General features: G+C 41.2%; 1 protein-coding gene across 2 annotated transcripts in view; it reads left to right on the top strand.

Moving 5' to 3' along the window:
• Positions 1 to 19,087, top strand: part of CEP120 (centrosomal protein 120) — a 150,152-nt gene that overhangs the window by 84,320 nt on the left and 46,745 nt on the right. For both annotated transcript variants that reach the window (XM_089675119.1, XM_089675035.1), the window contains exons 15-17: positions 1,636 to 1,728; positions 10,859 to 11,020; positions 18,212 to 18,334. In XM_089675119.1, the coding sequence (XP_089531245.1) occupies positions 1,636 to 1,728; positions 10,859 to 11,020; positions 18,212 to 18,334 (378 nt within the window). The remainder of the gene's footprint in view (positions 1 to 1,635; positions 1,729 to 10,858; positions 11,021 to 18,211; positions 18,335 to 19,087) is intronic.

Genomic DNA, 19,087 nt, shown 5'->3' with positions numbered 1-19,087 from the left:
GGAACTGGAGAAAGTACAGAGAATTGCAACTAAACTGATAAGAGACATCTATGAGAAAGGATTGGAGGAACTGAAATTATTCTCTCTTGAGAAGAGGAGATTAAGGGGGGATATGATCAACATGTATAAATACATCAGTGGTTCATATAGTGAACTCGGTGTAGAGCTATTCACCCTGAGGTCATCACAGAGGACAAGGGGACACTCTTTACGTCTGGAGGAAAAGAAATGTAATCTCCAAACACGGAAAGGTTTCTTCACAGTGAGAGCTGTGAAAATGTAGAATAGACTCCCTCAAGAGTTGGTTCTGGCCAGCTCAGTGGATTGCTTTAAAAAAAGTCCTGGATTCTTTCTTGGATACATATCACTGAATATAACTGGATACTAACATTTATAGGTAAAGTTGATCCAGGGAATATCCGATTTGCCTCTTGGGGGATCAAGAAGGGATTTTTTTTCCCCTGCAGGAGCAAAATTGGATCATGCTTTCCAGTTTTTTGTTTTTTTTACCGTCCTCTGGATCAACTGTGGGTGTAGGATTACAACTTTTTTTTTTTCATTGGTTGACCTGGATGGATTTGTCTTTTTTTTTTTTTTTTCTTTTGTGTTCTGGGGATGTGGTTAAAATGGATCAACTTCACATGTACTAATTGTATTGCATACTTCAGAGCTTTATAAGGTGTATGAATGGACACATAACTGTGTGCCTATTGCTGTGCCAAATCTATCTACATTCCAATATAATGTCCTCTTACTGTAAAAGTTGTCATACTATTTCTCCAAAATAAAGAATTAAAAAAAAAAGTATGGGAATAAAAACTGAGAACTGAGTGATCAAACCTCTCTGACTGCTCAGTTCTTGGTCTTCGCCAAGCACAGAGCCACTGACTGTCAGTCACTGGCTCTCTGCTCTGCCCCACCAGTGCTCATTGGAGAGCTGGGCTATAGATGGGGTGGGAGTGGGCTGGCTCAGGCACTCAGCGGTGCGCTGAGAGGCTTAGCAAGCTGCCAGTCCATGCATCTGGGTGGATCCCAAATTTTAAAGTTGAGATCTTTCCAGAGCCAGGACTGGCTGAGTGACATCAACCAAAATTGGGCCTTGGGCTGCTGTCAGCTTAAAATGGGTCACAGGAGTGCAGAATGAAGTGCACTCCTGTGATCCATTGGAGAAGTATAGCATTTAACCCCCACTGCAAGGGAGGATTTTTACTTTCCCTGGAGATAGGCTTTAACATATTCTCAGGACAGGGCATTGTGGGCCGAAAGGGGTTAAACAATAGTGTAATTGAGGGTGGCTCACTATTTATTTATTTTTCTTGTTATCGGCATGTCTACCTAAATTACAAGTTGGCACTAACTTTCTCAACAATTGAAATGTACCTGCAATGCATTTAAAAGAAACTGTTTGTTTAAAAGACTCCCAACACATGAAAGAACTGCACAGTATGAATTTCTGTTCTTCATAATCCCCAGCAGGATGATTGTTTGTTTTCAAGGATAAAACTGAATCTGAACACATGCTAAAAGTTAGAAAAGTCAAAATATCAATATTTGGTTGATTAAATGCAATATTTTTGTCAAGTGAAACATATCTTTCTTTTTTTTTTTTTTTTTTTTTTCTTTTTTTTTTTTTAGGTTGCTGAATGCACAGCTCTGCAAGAGCAATTACAAAAAACCCTGGCAGATGTAGAAAAGAGAGAGCGTCAGCTTGCCAGTGATGAAATTGAGGTATGATTATTTATTTCAGCTGCTCAATATAATTGCAAAATAGATTTTAACTACATTGAAACAATCCAGAGGAAAGGGATGGTGGTCTATATTTATTACATTCTAATTAAAAAAATCACTAAACTATCATTAACTTACTTAAATGTGTCTCACCCAAGCGCACTGTGTAAAAGGCTGTTGGTTTAAAAAAAAAAAAAACAACCTGCAAGTCTTAAGTGCACTAACTAGCTCAACAAACCAAGATTTTTAGGAGTGTCTGTTTCAGACAGAACATAACATTTATTCCTAATTCATATTTACCACATGCAGCCATGGTTTGTGAAGGGTGGCTTTGCAGCTGCTGTAGCAAAAAGTGAAGACTGAGCTGGACTCCGAATCGCAAAGTAGTCTTTATTTTATGCAGCTTGCTTCCAAAAAGACACCTTAGGCCATGCCCTTGTAATACTTTTCAGCCTGTTTGGGCTTATTCATAGAGACCTATTTAAACTGCTGTGGATAGGAGATGACTGCAGATAAACAGGTACACATGGATCGAAACTTGGCCAGTTCATTAGTGACCAGCTGAATTTTGATCCATGTATGGGCACCCTGGTTCTACAGAATTTGATTTACTGATCAATTTTCTATACAGCCAGCCTGTTGGGTTTCTCCCGATCGATCAGTATCACCAGCTATAGCTGGCAGCACTAATCAGTGTGTTCTGAGATGAGGGAAATCTCCCTATTTTCAGAACTCAATAGTTCAGCAGGGAGGATTCCCATATCCACATCAATTGTGTGGATGGGGGAATCAGATCATTTTTGTCTTTCAACCTGCCTGTTGAATGAAAAAATGATTAATGTATGGTTGCCTTATGCAGAAGAATTTGTTTTACATATGTTCTTACATAAATAGGACTTTACATAAATAGGACTTTTCAGGTACATTTGAATTCTATCTTCCAAAAAAGAGGAAAATTATATTTAAAAGAAAGTCACTACTCTCCTGTAGGAATGAACCAACTTCATGAGACGTGTTTGGTAAATACCAGGAAACTACTGAATATTCTGTAAACTATAAAACATGTTTTGGAAACCTTAAATTGCATATAATCTTAGGTTAGACCTTGGAAAAAGAGTGCCGATGAACCTGAACTATCGTCACTGATTGAAGGTGTTTAAACAAAAATATTGGATACTAGCTTGAATTTGTAGCGTTACCATATAATTGTTTAATTGTATACAATGTAAATAAAGCTGAGAAAAATTTTAGATGATGATTTCCCTCTTCATCCTTTTTTTTTTTTTTTTTTTTTTTGTTGCATAGCATTCAAATGTACCTGAAAAGTCCCATTTATTTCATATAGTGGAACTGAATAGGAGGGAAGGCAGTACGTACTGTATTTAAAGTAATGCTGGATAGCTCATGATATCCTATCTAAGCAAATCACTTACTACTCATTTGCTGAGTCATACTTTTATACTAGAGGTTACATGCTGCTCAAAAATATTCCTTTAAGATTATATTCCTTTATACTTTTTCACGGCTGGCAACAAAAGTATTATATCAGTGGACGTGTTGTCAAGTAAACAGTATTTTACTTTTAACTTTTTGCTGCTGGCTATGTAGAAAAAGTCAACTGGAACATTTTAAAATCATCCAATCACTTCTACAAGCTTTAGAAGATGTGGCCAGCCCACCATGTGATCCTGGGTTCACCTGTCCCTTCTGAATGCCTAGAACCTGTTACAATGGAGAGCAGCAACTTCCATTCACTGATCTCATTCTGGACTTAAACCTTTCCTTCCAACCTCATGTCAAATCACTCACAAATACATGCAGGCTCCACCTTCGCAACATCGCCAAAATACGCTCCCTCCTTACCCCAGACACCACTAAACTACTCGTTCACTCCCTGATTATCTCACGCCTTGACTACTGCAACTCCCTCCTCATCGGCCTACCCCAGTGCAAACTCTCCCCGCTTCAGACCATCCTGAACTCAGCTGCCAGACTCATCCACCTCACCAGCCGCTCCACCTCTGCCACCCCCCTCTGCCTCTCCCTCCCACTGGCTCCCCATTGCCCAACGCATTAAATTCAAACTGCTCACTCTGACCTATAAAGCCATTCACAACACTGCCCCTAACTACCTCACCGACCTGATTCCCTGACCACCCTACCCGTACCCTTCGCTCTTCACAGGACCTCCTTCTATCTTGCTCCCTGGTCTCCTCCTCCCACGCACGACTGCAAGACTTCTCCAGGTCCTCCCCCATCCTCTGGAACTCACTACCCCAATCCATCAGACTGTCACCTTCCCTCCTCACCTTCAGGCGCTCCCTGAAAACCCACCTCTTCAGGGAGGCCTACCCCACCCTCACCTAACAGCCGCTGCCCTTCCCTCCTCCTACCACTCCATCCCCCACAGCCGTTTCCTCCTGTACCTCTACCCCCTCCCTCCTAGATTGTAAGCTCGAAAGAGTAGGGCCCTCTTACCCCTTGTGTGCTGTTTGATGTTGCTGTACTGTTTCATGTATTGTCCCCCCTCTATTGTACAGCGCTGAGCAAACCCTTTGGCGCTATATAAACTCGATAAATAAATAAATAAATAAATCTCCCCTGGGAAAAGTTAACCTGGAGGTGTGCAGCTCTGACTGGTCCCATGTTGCAACCTCCCAGACCAGGGAAGAAGCTGGTGAAGTCTGTGCTTGGTCAGCTTCAAAAGAGTGCAGGAAATTACATTTCTGGGGCATTCCGTACACTAACTGCCTCCTGTTGCCATAATGCACAGAATTTTAGAAAAACAAATCCAAACTGAAAACAAAAGATATTTTTAATAACATTAAATTACAGTGTGGTTTGTGTAGCAATCATGTCTATTATTTTTTCAATTTTTTTCCCCCCACTTAAATAGTTACCCTTTTCTTTACTGCCATTGCAAGGCTTTCATGTTGTGTGTACTGTGGGAGACCAGATATAGTAACTGCAGGGTCCTGGGTTTAGTAACACTTTAAAGGCACATTGCAGGTCATTAAAAATAAATTACTGAAGATAAAAAAAAACTGCAAGCAAGCATCTCAAATACTTGATTTTTCTGTGCTTTTAACTAGCAGTGTTTAAATTGGTGACAGGTTCTGTTTAAGACACTGATCTAGCACAGTCACCTGACTGGATTTTACCTTTTTTAATGGTAAATAGTAGTAAAGTTATATGTATTTATAGTGATGTGTCAAAAATGTATTCCTGCAGACTTGTAAAGTTACTAAATGGTCCACTATATAGAACTTTATTCTATAAATATAGTATACAGTTACCTTTAAAGCCAAATAAACCAGTAAATCGTATTGTGGTGATGTCAGTGCTATTTTTTTTTTATTTCACTTTTGTTCTTTCGCCTCATATATTGTAAAATATGATCAGACATCTAGAGTTTTACCTATGAAGTGTAAAGTTTTCCGCCTAGGAGTGGAAGGGGAAGAAAAGCCATAAATCATCAGGGTCAGGGCGAATATCCTGCTTTCTGTTCTTGGCACAATCCTATTGGTAAAATCCGACATCTGTTAGGATACAGACATAAAGCAGAGAGTAACTCTGGTGCCTTAAACATTTCCTTATCTAAGACACATTAATTTATTTTGGACATGTTGACATACTGGATCTGCTCTAGGAAAGTTTTATGAAAATTTGTCTTTGGTTACCATATAAGTTTTTACATATAAAAGGATCAGTGAAATAATTCTGTCTTATTAATAGGTTCTAATTCTTATTGCTATTTTCAGTGATGTTCATCTTTCTCGTTTGTTTCAAAACCAGTTTATTGACACTTATATGTTTTCCTGTACTTGGAAGAAACAGTCTGCTTCCTATATGATTCATAAACTATTGATATGCTTAAACTTTGCGAATATAAAATATCTTCTACGTGGCTTCCTTTCAATGTCACAAACATTTTTTATTCAGTTACATTACTTAACGTCTGTCTGCACATTGAGTTGCCATATGGTAGCTGACGGAAGACATCAGACTTGCCGGGAAAGTGTCAGCCGCATAATCGGGCCAGAAAAAGGAGGTACCGTATTTTTCGCTCCATAAGACGCACTTTTTTCCCCCCAAAAAAGGGGGGAAAATGTCAGTGCGTCTTATGGAGCGAATATAAAGCGGCCGGTCCGGTATTTTTGCGGCCACCATGTCAGAATACCGGGCCGGCCGCTCAGCTGTTGTCTCCTGCAGGGCCTTACCTGTTCCTCGCTCCAGCACTGCACAGTCTTCCCGCGCTGGCTTCTGTGACAGCCGGGTGCCCACTGCGCATGTGCTGCGTTTTGTGAATGATCCGGTGTCTTCTGGGACACATGAAAGGTCCCAGAAGGCGCCGGGCCATTCACAAAACGCTGCGCTTCTCGCACATGCGCAGTGGGCACCCGGCTGTCACAGAAGCCGGCCCGGGAAGAAGAGGGAAGGCAACTCCGCGGAAGTGGGAGCGGGTACCTGTCAAATTCAGGTACCCGCTCCCCCTCCCTCCCCAAAGGTCAGCAGTCTCTGGTCATTCCCTGCACTGTCTGCAGTCTCTGGTCATTCCCTGCACTGTCTGCAGTCTTTGGTCATTCCCTGTACTGTCCGCAGTCTCTGGTCATCCCCTGCACTGTGTCCGCAGTCTCTGGTCATCCCCTGCACTGTGTCCGCAGTCTCTGGTCATCCCCTGCACTGTGTCCGCAGTCTCTGGTCATCTCCTGCACTGTGTCCGCAGTCTCTGGTCATCTCCTGCACTGTGTCCGCAGTCTCTGGTCATCTCCTGCACTGTGTCCGCAGTCTCTGGTCATCTCCTGCACTGTGTCCGCAGTCTCTGGTCATCTCCTGTACTGTGTCCGCAGTCTCTGGTCATCTCCTGCACTGTGTCCGCAGTCTCTGGTCATCTCCTGCACTGTGTCCGCAGTCTCTGGTCATCTCCTGTACTATGTCCGCAGTCTCTGGTCATCTCCTGTACTGTGTCCGCAGTCTCTGGTCATCTCCTGTACTGTGTCCGCAGTCTCTGGTCATCTCCTGTACTGTGTCCGCAGTCTCTGGTCATCTCCTGTACTGTGTCCGCAGTCTCTGGTCATCTCCTGTACTGTGTCTGCAGTCTCTGGTCATCTCCTGTACTGTGTCTGCAGTCTCTGGTCATCTCCTGTACTGTGTCTGCAGTCTCTGGTCATCTCCTGTACTGTGTCTGCAGTCTCTGGTCATCTCCTGTACTGTGTCCGCAGTCTCTGGTCATCCCCTGTACTGTGTCTGCAGTCCATTGGTTCAGAATATTTTTTTTTTCTTGTTTTTCACCTCTAAAACCTAGGTGCGTCTTATGGTCAGGTGCGTCTTATGGAGCGAAAAATACGGTACTTATGCAGGCTTGCTAAAAGGGTGACCTCAGTATGGGAAGGCACAAATGAACTGATGTCTACATTTACATTTTGTCCAAAGATTGAACAGAACAGAAAATACATAGTTGTTATTAAAGTAGTTCTAAAGTCTCCAGTTTTTTTTTTACCTTAATGCATTCTATTCCAACCAATTTCCCCCCCACAGCCTCCTAGTACTTACCTGAGCCCCATCTCAATCCAGCAATGTGCACAAGAGCAGTGGCTCTCCCCGGTCTCTCTCTCCTTATTGGCTTAGATACAGCAGCTGCAGCCATTGGCTTCCGCTGCTGTAAATCACAGCCAGTGAGCCAATGAGGAGAGAGTGGGGGCGGAACCAAGTCATGCTTAGTGTGTGACAAGTGTCCCCAAAGCAAGCAGCTTGCTATGGGGGCACTTGGTAGGGAGGAGCGTGGAGCGCCATCAGGGGACCCAAGAAGTGGAGGATTAGGACTGCTCTGTGCAAAACCATTGCACAAAGCATGTTATTTTTTTAAACAACTCTTGAAACTTAATTAATCAGGGCTAATGATTTACTCCATTAAGTTCACTTGTGTAAAGCTGGCCATAGTCAGTTCAGCGTTCTTTACTGCATTCAAAGAAAGAAAATCGCTCGATTCCCCCATCAATACAGTCACTGTGAATCCCTCCCGTGGAGCCTTTGTGTTCTCCCGGCGGGGGAAGCCAGGAGAACACTGTGATTACTGCTATAATACCCGCAATGATAATCACATGTGAAACTTGACAGGCTGGTTTGTACCCAAGTTGATAATTCGATCAACTTGGGTACAGTGAGCTTGCCCATACATAATTCGAATCTGGGCTGGTCCCTGCTGTACTGACCGAGAGTTGAACCATCTGGACAGTTTAACTCCACATTTATCCAGATCGTCATTTATCTAGTAGTAGTTAGTCATATGCAACGGGACTTGTTCTGCAACTTTGAAGAGTTTTTGTAGCGACTAAGCCACTTGGAACTAAATTAAGTAGCTGAGTAAGCTATGAAACAATACAGAACAAGTCCAGATGATTGTGACTAACTACTACTAGATATAAATGGCGATGATTTTTGAAAACTTTATTAAATGATCCTACATGCTACTGTTTGTGCTGGAACTTACGCATGCATTATATTACCTGCAGTCACAATCTGAGTGTTGAGTGGAAGAGTCTTGTCAAGTGGTTCCCAACATCAGTCAAGTACCCCCAACATGTTTTCAGTATTTCTTTAACCTTATACAGTTGCTTTAAATCAATGTCAATTGCTTGCTATGTATGAAATCTATTATAGGGCAATTCCTAAAACATTGCCTGTTGGGGGGGTACTTGAGTACTAAGGTTGGGAAACACTGCTATAGTCAATTCATCAGTTCCAGTAATCCAGTGTAAGATGAGGAAAAACTGTTAGGAACAGCAGTGAGTTAATCTTATTAGCACAACATGAAATTTTCAGTGGGATCCTGTAAGCTAATCATGCATACACGTGCCGAAATACTAGGGACAGAGTGAACATTTGCCAAAATTGTCTATTCTTGTGAAATGTATATTGACTTGGCCCACCCTTTGCAGCTAGAACATCTTCAACTCCTCTTCTTGGAAGGCTGTCCACAAGGTTTAGAAGTGTGTCTATGGGAATGCTTGGCCACTCTTCCAGAAGCGCATTTGTGAGGTCAGGCACTGTAGAGGTCTGAGTCCCTCCATGGACATACCTCTCCAGACCATCACTGACCCACCCCCAAAACAGTCACGCTAAACGTTGTTACAGGCAGCTTAACATTCTCCACGGCTTCTCCAGACCCTTTCATGGCTGTCACATGTGCTCAGGGTGAACCTGCACTCATCTGGCACAGGGCGCCAGTGGCGGACATGCCAATTCTGGTGTTCAATGGCAAATGCCAATCAAGCCCTTTGGTGCCGTGCAGTGAGTACAGGGCCCACTAGAGGACATTGAGACCTCAGGCCACCCTCATGAAGTCTGTTTCCGATTGTTTGGTCAGAGACATTCACACCAGTGGCCTGCTGGAGGTCATTTTGTAGGGCACTAGCAGTGCTCATCCTGTTCCTCCTTGCACAAAACAGATACAGGTCCTGCTAATGGGTTAAGGACCTTCTACAGCCCTGTCCAGCTCTCCTACAGTAACTGCCTGTCTCATGGAATCTTCTCCATACTCTTGAGAATGTGCTGGGAGACACAGCAAACCTTCTGCCAATGGCACGTATTGATGTGCCATCCTGGAGGATTTGGACTGCCTGTGCAACCTCTGTAGGGTCCAGATAGCGCCTCATGCGACCAGTAGTGATACTGACCCTAGCCAAATGCAAAACTAGTGAAAAACACTCAGAAGAGATGAGTAGGGAAAAAAATGTCAGTGGCCTCCACCTGTAAATCCATTCCTATTTTGGAGGTCGTCTCATTGTTGCCCATCTAGTGCACCTAGATGGGCAAACATCAGCTGAAACTGACTAGCTGATCAGTTCAGTGTCCCAGGAGTTTAATTGACATGATGCTATACTGTGATTAAACAGTGCTCCTTTAATTTTTTGGAGATTGTGTGTGTGTGTGTATATGTGTGTGTGTGTGTGTGTGTGTGTATATATATATATATATATATATATATATATATATATATATATATATATATATAAAATAAAACTGAACGAAAATCCATATTCATATGGGTTTGTTGCACTGTGTGCCATTTATTCTGAATTGCACCCTAACGCACCTTTCCCAACACAACTATGTTGCAGCACACCACAATGCATGATGACGCACTACTTTGCATTCTATATTTTTGGTGTGTTTGGAAGCCTTTTAAATAAATCCCATTCACATTGATGTGAGTCAGCCACACGTAAAGTTCCACCTGAAGGTTGAAATTATAAAGTACAGCAACATAATGGGTTCCATGCTTAGCAAGAAATTCCTTCTGCTATAGGCCCACTGTTTAGAAACAAACCAATATGCAGTCATGCCAATAGTCATAAAATCTATTATACAATATAAATGGATCTTTACTGATAGTTCAGGTCCTACTACAGGGCTTTGAAAACAGAAAGACAAAGACCAGGTGTAGGGTGGAACAGAGAACATAATAATAATAGTAATAGTAATAGGAGGTGAGGAGGGAATGCAATGTGCAGGGTAGAGGAAATTAAGAAGCAAAGTCTTAAGAACATTGTCACCCTCCGGGCTGCATACACCATTTCTAGGTGGAAATTACATACTCAACAGGGAATCGTCAAAATTGCCTAGAAAAAAAAAATGTTTGATCTAAGGGAGCCAAACTTTTTATAAACTTCTTGACCTATTGCTGCCAATTTATTTCCTCTCAATGCCATAACTTTTTTGTTTAACTTGGGCAACCATCGGAGTACCAGACCTTAAGGCTTTGGCAAATATTGTTTAGCTGCTGTGAAAATAAGGGATATGGTTCAAAATTGATTAGTGGTACACTCCATTAGTCTAAAATTTAGTAAAGCCTCATATAGATTTTTAGGGATGTTATGGGCCAGTATAGTGTATAAATTGATAAACCCTAGTTCAAAAGCCTATGATTCTGGGACAGTCCCACAAATGGGAATTATTGTACCCACTGTTGAGCAATCCTTTAAATAAAGGACCAAGGCAGACGGAAAGCTGGTTGGATTAAAGCACAGGTAAGATTTCAAAAGTGTTTGCTTCTGGATGTGTATTTTTTAAGTGCCAAAGGGTCTTGCCTTTTTTATTTATTTTAAGTAACAGCTTTGTATTTTTGTAGTTTAACAAAGCAAGAGCAGAACTTCAGCTAGAGAGTGAACGGAGCATTCAGGAAAGGCAGGACTCAATCAGGCGAGTCCGTGACGATTGTCATCATCAAATAGAGCTGGAGAAGTTAAAGACAAAACAGCTGGAAGAGGACAAACTCAGATTGCAGCAACAGGTAAATGAGGACCAGCGTTTCTGTATATAGAGTTTGTAGTTTGTTGATATAAAGTCTACTTTTGGAACTGTGCATGTGTATCATTGTGGTTTAGCTTGATGCTTCTTGAAATGTATATGTGTCTGACTAACTACATTACCAGTCCTTGAATGGTGCCTGCAATAGTTTTTTTTTTGTTTTTTTTTTTCAGATTTGTTTTTTTAGCCCTTTTATTTTCATCCAATAATCCTGTATTTTTATTAACTTCTTGTCCTTGTTTGGCTGCACTTAAAGTGGTTCTAAAGGCTGAATGTTTTCTACCTTGCATTCTTTGCAAGAAGGTATAAAACTTTCTGTGTGCAGCTCCCCAATTCCCCGCCCCCCCCCTATACTTACCTGTGCTCTAACTCGATCCAGCGATATGCACAAGAGTAGTGATTTTTTTGGCTCTCTTCCTCCTCATTGGCTCTAAAACAGCAGCAGGAGCCAGTGGCTTCCACTTCTGTCAATCACAGTGAGGAGGGAGCAGGGGGCGTTACTAAGCCACGCCGTTTGTCTCTGTGGACACAGAGCAGGGCTTGGGAGTGATCACACACTAGTGCCTTGCTATGGGGGTACTCAGCTGGGAAGAGGGGCCAGGACTGCTAGCGGATGACCCAGGAATGTGAGGGTCAAGGCCGCTCTGTGCAAAACCATTGCCCAGAGCAGGCAAGTATAACATGTTTGTTATTTTCTTTTAATCTTCTTCTTTTTTTTTTTTTAAAGAATCACTTTTAAATGGTGTAAAATGTGAATTTGTATTATTAATTATTCATTTATTTTACTTTATCTTTTAGTATCACTTTAATTCCATTGCATCCCTGGAGGGAGCCATGGATATATAATATGTATGTATGTGTGTATATATATATGTGTGTGTGTGTATATATATTACGTATATTCATACCCCTTGAAATTTTCCACATTTTGTCATGTTACAACCAAAACATAATGTATTTTATTGGGATTTTATGTGATAGACCAACACAGTGGCACAGAATTGTGCAGTCGAAGGAAGTCGATCAATGGTTTTCGAAAATTTTTACAAATAGATATCTGAAAAGTGTGGCATGCATTTGTATTCAGCCCCCTTTACTCTATTACCTCTAATTAAAATCTGGAGGAACCAATTGCCTTTAGAAGTCGCCTAATTAGTAAATAGTCCATCTGTGTCTAATTTAATCTCAGTATAAAAACCTCTGTTCTGTAAGGCTTCAGAGGTTTGTTAGAGAACATTAGTGAATAATCCGCATCATGAATGCCAAGTAACACACCAGTCAGGTCAGGAATAAGATTGTGGAGAAGTTTAAAATAGTTAGGTTATTCAATCCATCATCCGAAAATGGAAAGAGTATGGCACAACTCCAAACCTACCGAGACATGGCCGTCCACCTAAACTGACAGACCGGGCAAGGAGAGCATTAATCAGAGAAGCAGCCAAGAGGCCCATGGTGACTCTGGAGGAGCTGCGGAGATCCACAGCTAAGGTGGGATAATCTGTCCACAGGACAACTATTAGTCATGTACTCCACAAATCTGGCCTTTATGAAAGAGTGGCAAGAAGAAAGCCATTGTTAAAAGAAAGCCATAAGAAGTCCCATTTGCAGTTTGTGAGAGGCCATGTGGGGGACACAGAAAACATAAGGAAGAAGGTGTTCTGGTCAGATGAGACCAAAACTTAACTTTTTGGCCTAAAAGCAAATCGCTATGTTTGTTGTAAAACTAATATTGCACATCACGCTGAACACACCATCCCCACTGTGAAACATGGTGGTGGCAGCATCGTGTTGTGGGGATGCTTTTCTTCAGCAGGGAGAAGGAAACTGGTCAGAGTTGATGAGAAGATGGATGGAGCCAAATACAGGGCAAATTTAGAAGAAAACCTGATAGTCTGCAAAAGACTTGAGACTGGGGCTGTGGTTCACATTCCAGCAGAACAACGACCCTAAACATACAGCCAGAGCTACAATGGAATGGTTTAGATAAAAGCATATTAATGTGTTAGAATGGCCCAGTCCATGTCCAAACCTAAATCCAATTGAGAATCTGTGGCAAGACTTGAAAATTGCTGTTAACAGACGCTTTCCATCCAATCTGATAGAGCTTGAGCTATTTTGCAAAGAAGAATGGGCAAAAATTTCACTATCTAGAGGTGCAAAGATGGTAGAGACATCCCCAAAAAGACTTGCAGCTGTAATTGCAGTGAAAAGTGGTTCTACAAAGTATTGACTCAGGGGGGCTGAATACAAATGCATACCATACTTTTCAGATATTTATTTGTAAGAAGTTTTGAAAAACATTAATCATTTTCCTTCCACTTCACAATTATGTGTCACTTTGTGTTGGTCTATCACATAAAATCCCAATAAAATACATTTACGTTTATGGTTGTAACATGACAAAATGTCAAGGGGTACAAATACTTTTTCAAAGTGTGTGTGTGTGTATAACATTTTTTTTTTTTCTGCCTCCATTTTATTTCCCGGAAAGTGACAACAACACTGCAATTTTTTTTACATTATTTTAGTTGTCCTTTATTATTATTTATTACAGGTACTCATACTGCGGTGTCAATTTTACGCAGCGCTTTACATATATATTGTACATTCACATCAGTCCCTATCCCTCAAGGGGTATACAATGTGAGGTCCCTAACTTACATTCATACATACATACTTTACAAGAGAAGTATGGATTTTTCTCCAGAATCTTAAGCCAACAAGTTTGTCTGGATCCACCTCCTTTCCTTCTGTGTTTGACTGATGTCGGCTCTGGGCTGTCTGCTCTCTCCCTCCTCCCCCCCCCCCCCCCACCGGGTTCACTATATGAACCACTGATATATTTATACATGTTGCTCATAACCCCCCTTAATCTCCTCTTCTCAAGAGAGAATAAATTCAGTTCCTCTAATCTTTCCTCATAGCTGATCTTATCAATTTGGCTGCCCTTCTCTGTACTTTCTCTAGTTCCCCAATGTTCATTTTGTGAATTGGTGCCCAAAACTGAACTGCATATTCCAGATGAGGTCTTGCTAATAATTTGTACAGGGGTAATATTATATCTCTTTCTCGGGAGTCTATATCTCTTTTAATACAAGAGAGGATTTTGCTCACTTTAGAAACTTCAGCTTGGCATTGCATGCCATTATTAAGCTTGTGATCTACCAGAGCTCCCAGATCCTTCTCCACCATTGATTCCCCCAGTTGTACTCCCCTAGTATGTATGATGCATGCATATTCTTAGCCCCCCAAGTGCATAACCTTACATTTATCAACAATAAACCTCATTTGCCACATAGTTGCCCAATTAAACAGTGCATTGAGGTTGGCTTGTAAGTTGGAGACATCCTGTAAGGACGTTATTCCACGGCACAGCTTGGTGTCATCTGCAAAGACTGAAATGGTATTTTTAATCCCAGACCCTATATCATTTATAAATATATTAAAAAGTAAGGGTCCCAACACTGAACCTTGGGGTACACCACTGACAACCCTAGACCATTCAGAGTATGAATCATTAACCACTACTCTCCGAATACGATCTTTTAGCCAGTTTTCTATCCATTTACATACAGATTTTTCCAAGCCTGTAGACTTTACCTTACACATTAGTCATGTGTGGAGAACTGTGTCAAATGCTTTTTGCAAAATCCAAGTATACCACGTCCACCGGCACCCCTCTGTCCAAGGTTTTGCTCACCTCCTCATAAAAGAAATCAGATTTGTTTGACAACTTGTGTCTTTCATGAATCCATGCTGTCTGTTGCTTTAACCGCCTTCCGCCTGCCATATAAGGAAATGACAGGCGCAAGGCGGTTCTCTCATTCTGGGAGGACGTCATATGACGTCCTCCCACTCTAACCGCGCATGCGTGGCTCCGGGGGAGCACAGCGTGGTGATCGGCGGTGCTCTGTGTCCCTCGGACTCAGCGGATCACCGATCAACGGAAAGAGCCAAAGATGTCGGCTCGGTCATGTGATCAGCGGTGTCAAATCACAGCTGATCACATGTAAATAGGGAAATGCTGGTTATCGGCATTTGTCTCCTCACGAGCTGTCACGCTGACAGCTCGTGAGGAGTGGAGAGCCTATAATCTGCATCCCTCAGAGGGGACATGTACACTGATCATCGGGGCACTGATGATCAGTGTCCCCTGATAATCAGTGTAACCCCAGCAGTGCCAGCTGTCAGTGCTCATCAATGCCACCTGCCAGTGCTCATCAGTGCCACATCAATGCCACATATCAGTGCCTACCATTGCACATCAATGCCACATATCAGTGCCCATCTGAGCTGCCTTTCAGTGTCACCTATCAGTGCCAGTCAGTGCCACCTATCAGTACGCATCAGTGCCAGTCAGTGCTGCCTTTCAGTGATGCCTGTCAATGCCCATCAGTGCCACCTATCAATGCCCATCACTGCAGCCTCATTAGCGCACATCAGTGAAGGAGAAAAATTTGTTTAGTGTGACAGCGCTGAAAGTTGGCCTGGGCAGGAAGGGAGTATAAGTGCCCTGTAGGCAAGTGGTTAAATTTTTTTTTTTCCCAGCAAGAACTCCTCTATGTGGTCTTTTATTAAACTCTCCAGTATCTTCTCAACTTGATCATCACTACTTATTGCATACAGCCTCTTTACAGTGACTTATGTCTCTACATTCTCCAGCGTTATTTGCATGGCATTTCTTAGGCTGAATTTCCTGATAGTGGTAAGAATGGACCATGCCTGCATAAGGTGTGCTAGAACAGCCACTTTTAGTCTCCATTGAAAGCTGTGTGGCAGTGACCATGCAGGAGCACATTTGGGAGAGAAATGGTGTGCTTGTTACCCTATAGCAGGAAGTGCCTGAACTAGTACCTACAATTATGCTACAAAATGAACACAAATTGAAAAGGATATATAAAGTTACATTAATACATAAAGCTTATATTTTAGTCATTGGATTTACACTTACTTTAAAACAGTGATTCTTCTTTTATTAAAATGTTCTTACACAGAAAAATATACCAAAGTGTTTTCCCTGATGTGACAGGTTGCTTAAAATTAAGCTTCAGATTATGCAAGATGCAGAAACTTCAACATACGACAGGCAGCCATAGTACAGTAGATGGTCTGAGGCTGCGAACATGCTATAGATGTTATCGGAAAATGGAGGCATGCTTCATAGGTTGCAGACATGTATCCAGAGACGACTAGGGATCACTGTTTTTATTGCCCTTTTTCATATAAATGTTTCCACATTTACAAAATCTTTCTTGTGGTATTTTCATTTCTTTCAGCATGATCCATTGTAAAATATCAGGGGAAAAAACATAAAAAGAAATACGACAGACAGCACATAAGAGGAAAAAACTACTAGGCAGTCTAAAGACATTCTTTACTTTCTTGAGGAGGAACTACACAAAAACAACTGTCTGTATAGGCCCCCAGATAGCACATGGAAAACATATATAAACCCAGGAACTAAAGGGCAATAGATTGTAGCTTAACAGCCCTTCAGTATGGTTGCTGCATTCGTTTTCTTTTTTTACATTACAGCAAGTACAGAAAAACATGTTGATCTTGGATCTTCCTTTGAGCTGAACTGAAATATAAAACAATATTATCTGTTCTGTCCGCTATATTCCATATCTACAAACCCCCCTTTGTGAAGTGGAGCAGGACATGTTTGTAGCTCACAACAGGAGCAGCCTAGGCCCTAGGGCAACGTTATTGCTCTTCCATTTATAGCGCAATTAGTAATTGTAGCCACCCTAGGACAGGAAGTGTGTTACTAAAAGGTGAGGTAAGGAAAAAATAAAGGGAAAAAAACATGAAAGAAGAAAACTAATGCTGCCACCAGATCTAAGGACTGGTAAGCTGCAATATATTACATTTTTGTTTTTGGGTTTATATGGGCATTAAGTGCCAAAGAGCCACAGGTTGGATACAAGAGCTCTAAATCATCTGATTTATACTATGAAATTATGTAAGCACAAGCAATAATAATCAGATTTCTAAATTTTTTATTGATTTTTTTTTTTTTCTTTTTTTAGCAGATTATATTTTTCTGCTTTGTTCAAAGAGAAACCTGGGGCTGTCATTGCTGCTCTTGTTTGTAAAATGTTGATTTCTTGGTGGCTATGACTCTCGCTAGGTTCACACTTATGCAGTTTGCGTTTTGACCCGTTTCTGCATCGCGTTTTGCATTTTTGCCGCATTTTGTAGTTTTTGTTTTTTGGAGGTTTTTTTTATTATTGCTAGGCAGATTTAAAACGCATCAAAAACACAGCAAAATGCACTACATTATTTTCTGCAGCGTTTCCATTGAAGTCTATATAACCAAAAACGCACCTTTTTGCATTCAAAAAAGTCCCTTACCCTTTCCAAAAAACGCATCGGGTGAAAATGCGGAGATGTGAACATGTCCCATAAGAAATCGTGTTAAATGTAGTGTGTTTCTGTAAAACGCTGCGGAAAATGCTTGGGTGTGAACCTAGGGTAAAACTCTGCTCTATGTACTTTTTTTGGTTAGTTTCTGGTAAGTAGCTCAAATAGTGAAACAGGAGGGTCAGTTTGACGTCCTGGCAACTAGCATCTTTAGAAAGGGAAGCCACAAGCTTCTGTGGTTCTCATGACTGTTTTAAACTTTAAAGACAGATTCTGCAGAGTTTTAGCAGGAGATGACATAAATTGTCCTAAAACGGGACTGTAGTTGTCCTTTTTTATCTGTTATTCCACTGGAGCTTGATTTCCTAATTTCCTGGTTGATAGTAAGCCAAATACTGGCCGGTTTCATTGTACTGCTGGTATATGTACTGTATTTTAGGAGGAAATCCTAAAACTCCAGTGTGATAAAACAGCAGTAACTAAACTGTCAAACGTAATAGCATTTAGTGAAGGTCTGTTTCTGCATTTTATCTGCTGTCTGTGTTTTTCTATGTCACAAGGGAATAAATAACTTTTCACATTTGTTTCCTAAAAGCAGCTTTTTTCAGATTTGTCTTTCTTTCCCTGTCTATTCTGCTTCAGTGAGAAGAGCTGTAATTTATGGTGGTAATGCTATTTTGATATCTGTTTAATGTCTATTTGTTCAAGGGCTAGGTACGGACATGCTCTGCATCTTCAGTTTGCTTATTTAAGTAGCTCATTTTAATGGATTTATATCAAGGCCTTCTTTTCTTTTTCCGCTTTTTAGCTTCAAGAGGCAGAACATAAGTTTAAATTACTGGACAAGGAGTTTCATCAGTACAAAGAGCAACAAAGCAGTAAACCAGAAATCCGATTGCAGTCTGAGATCAATCTTCTCACACTAGAAAAGGTAATATTGACTTACTGGTCTCATGAATGAAAGCATTTTCTGCATATTTAAGGCTTCTCCTTTTAAAAGAAGATATTTGTTAGAACAGTATGGGTGTAGACTAGTTTAAGTGATCATATACACCAGAAGTGGAAAGAGCAAAATCATTAAACCACCTGTAGGCATTGGTTGGTTTGTGCTGGTGCGCTCCTAGACCAATAATTGGCTTGACTTGGCATTCAAGTTTTGCCTAAGTGTGGAGAAGGGTTGTAAACACAGTGCAATCACAAGGGAAAATGGTTATTGGTCTAGGCTTTTTAACCTAAGAAGCAATTCACATTCACGTGTTCACCTGAGAAAAAGAAAATGGAGTCAGAGTCTGCAAAGATTCTGCTTTGTGTACAGTATATAACTTGGAAGAACTGGCAGCATTGCACTTGTATTTCACAGGCACCTTGTGATAGTGGAGACCCTAGTTTAAATTTATTTGTTAATCAAAATTAGAAATATTACGTACAACCCTAAGGGCTGCGTAAACTGCTTAGTTGACTACTGCTGATCTATTTTAATGCAAGTTGTAGTTTTATTTGACTAGAATTTGCAAAGTCTTTTATTAAAGAAAAACTCTTCATACATCAATTGAACTGCTTAAAGCTTTTGTAAAAATAACAAATATGTTATATTTACCTGCTCTGTGCAGTGGTTTTGCACAGAGTGGCCCAGAACCTCCTCTTCTGGGGTCCCCCGTCCGCGCTCTCTTTTTCTTTTCTGTTG

This window comes from Staurois parvus, unplaced genomic scaffold, assembly GCF_062004578.1.
Source record: "Staurois parvus isolate SC_StPar_1 unplaced genomic scaffold, SC_StPar_1.0 ptg000004l, whole genome shotgun sequence".
Classification (NCBI taxonomy): domain Eukaryota; kingdom Metazoa; phylum Chordata; class Amphibia; order Anura; family Ranidae; genus Staurois; species Staurois parvus.
The sequence above is the reverse complement of the archived record's forward strand: the minus strand, read 5'-3'. Positions and strand labels throughout refer to the sequence as shown.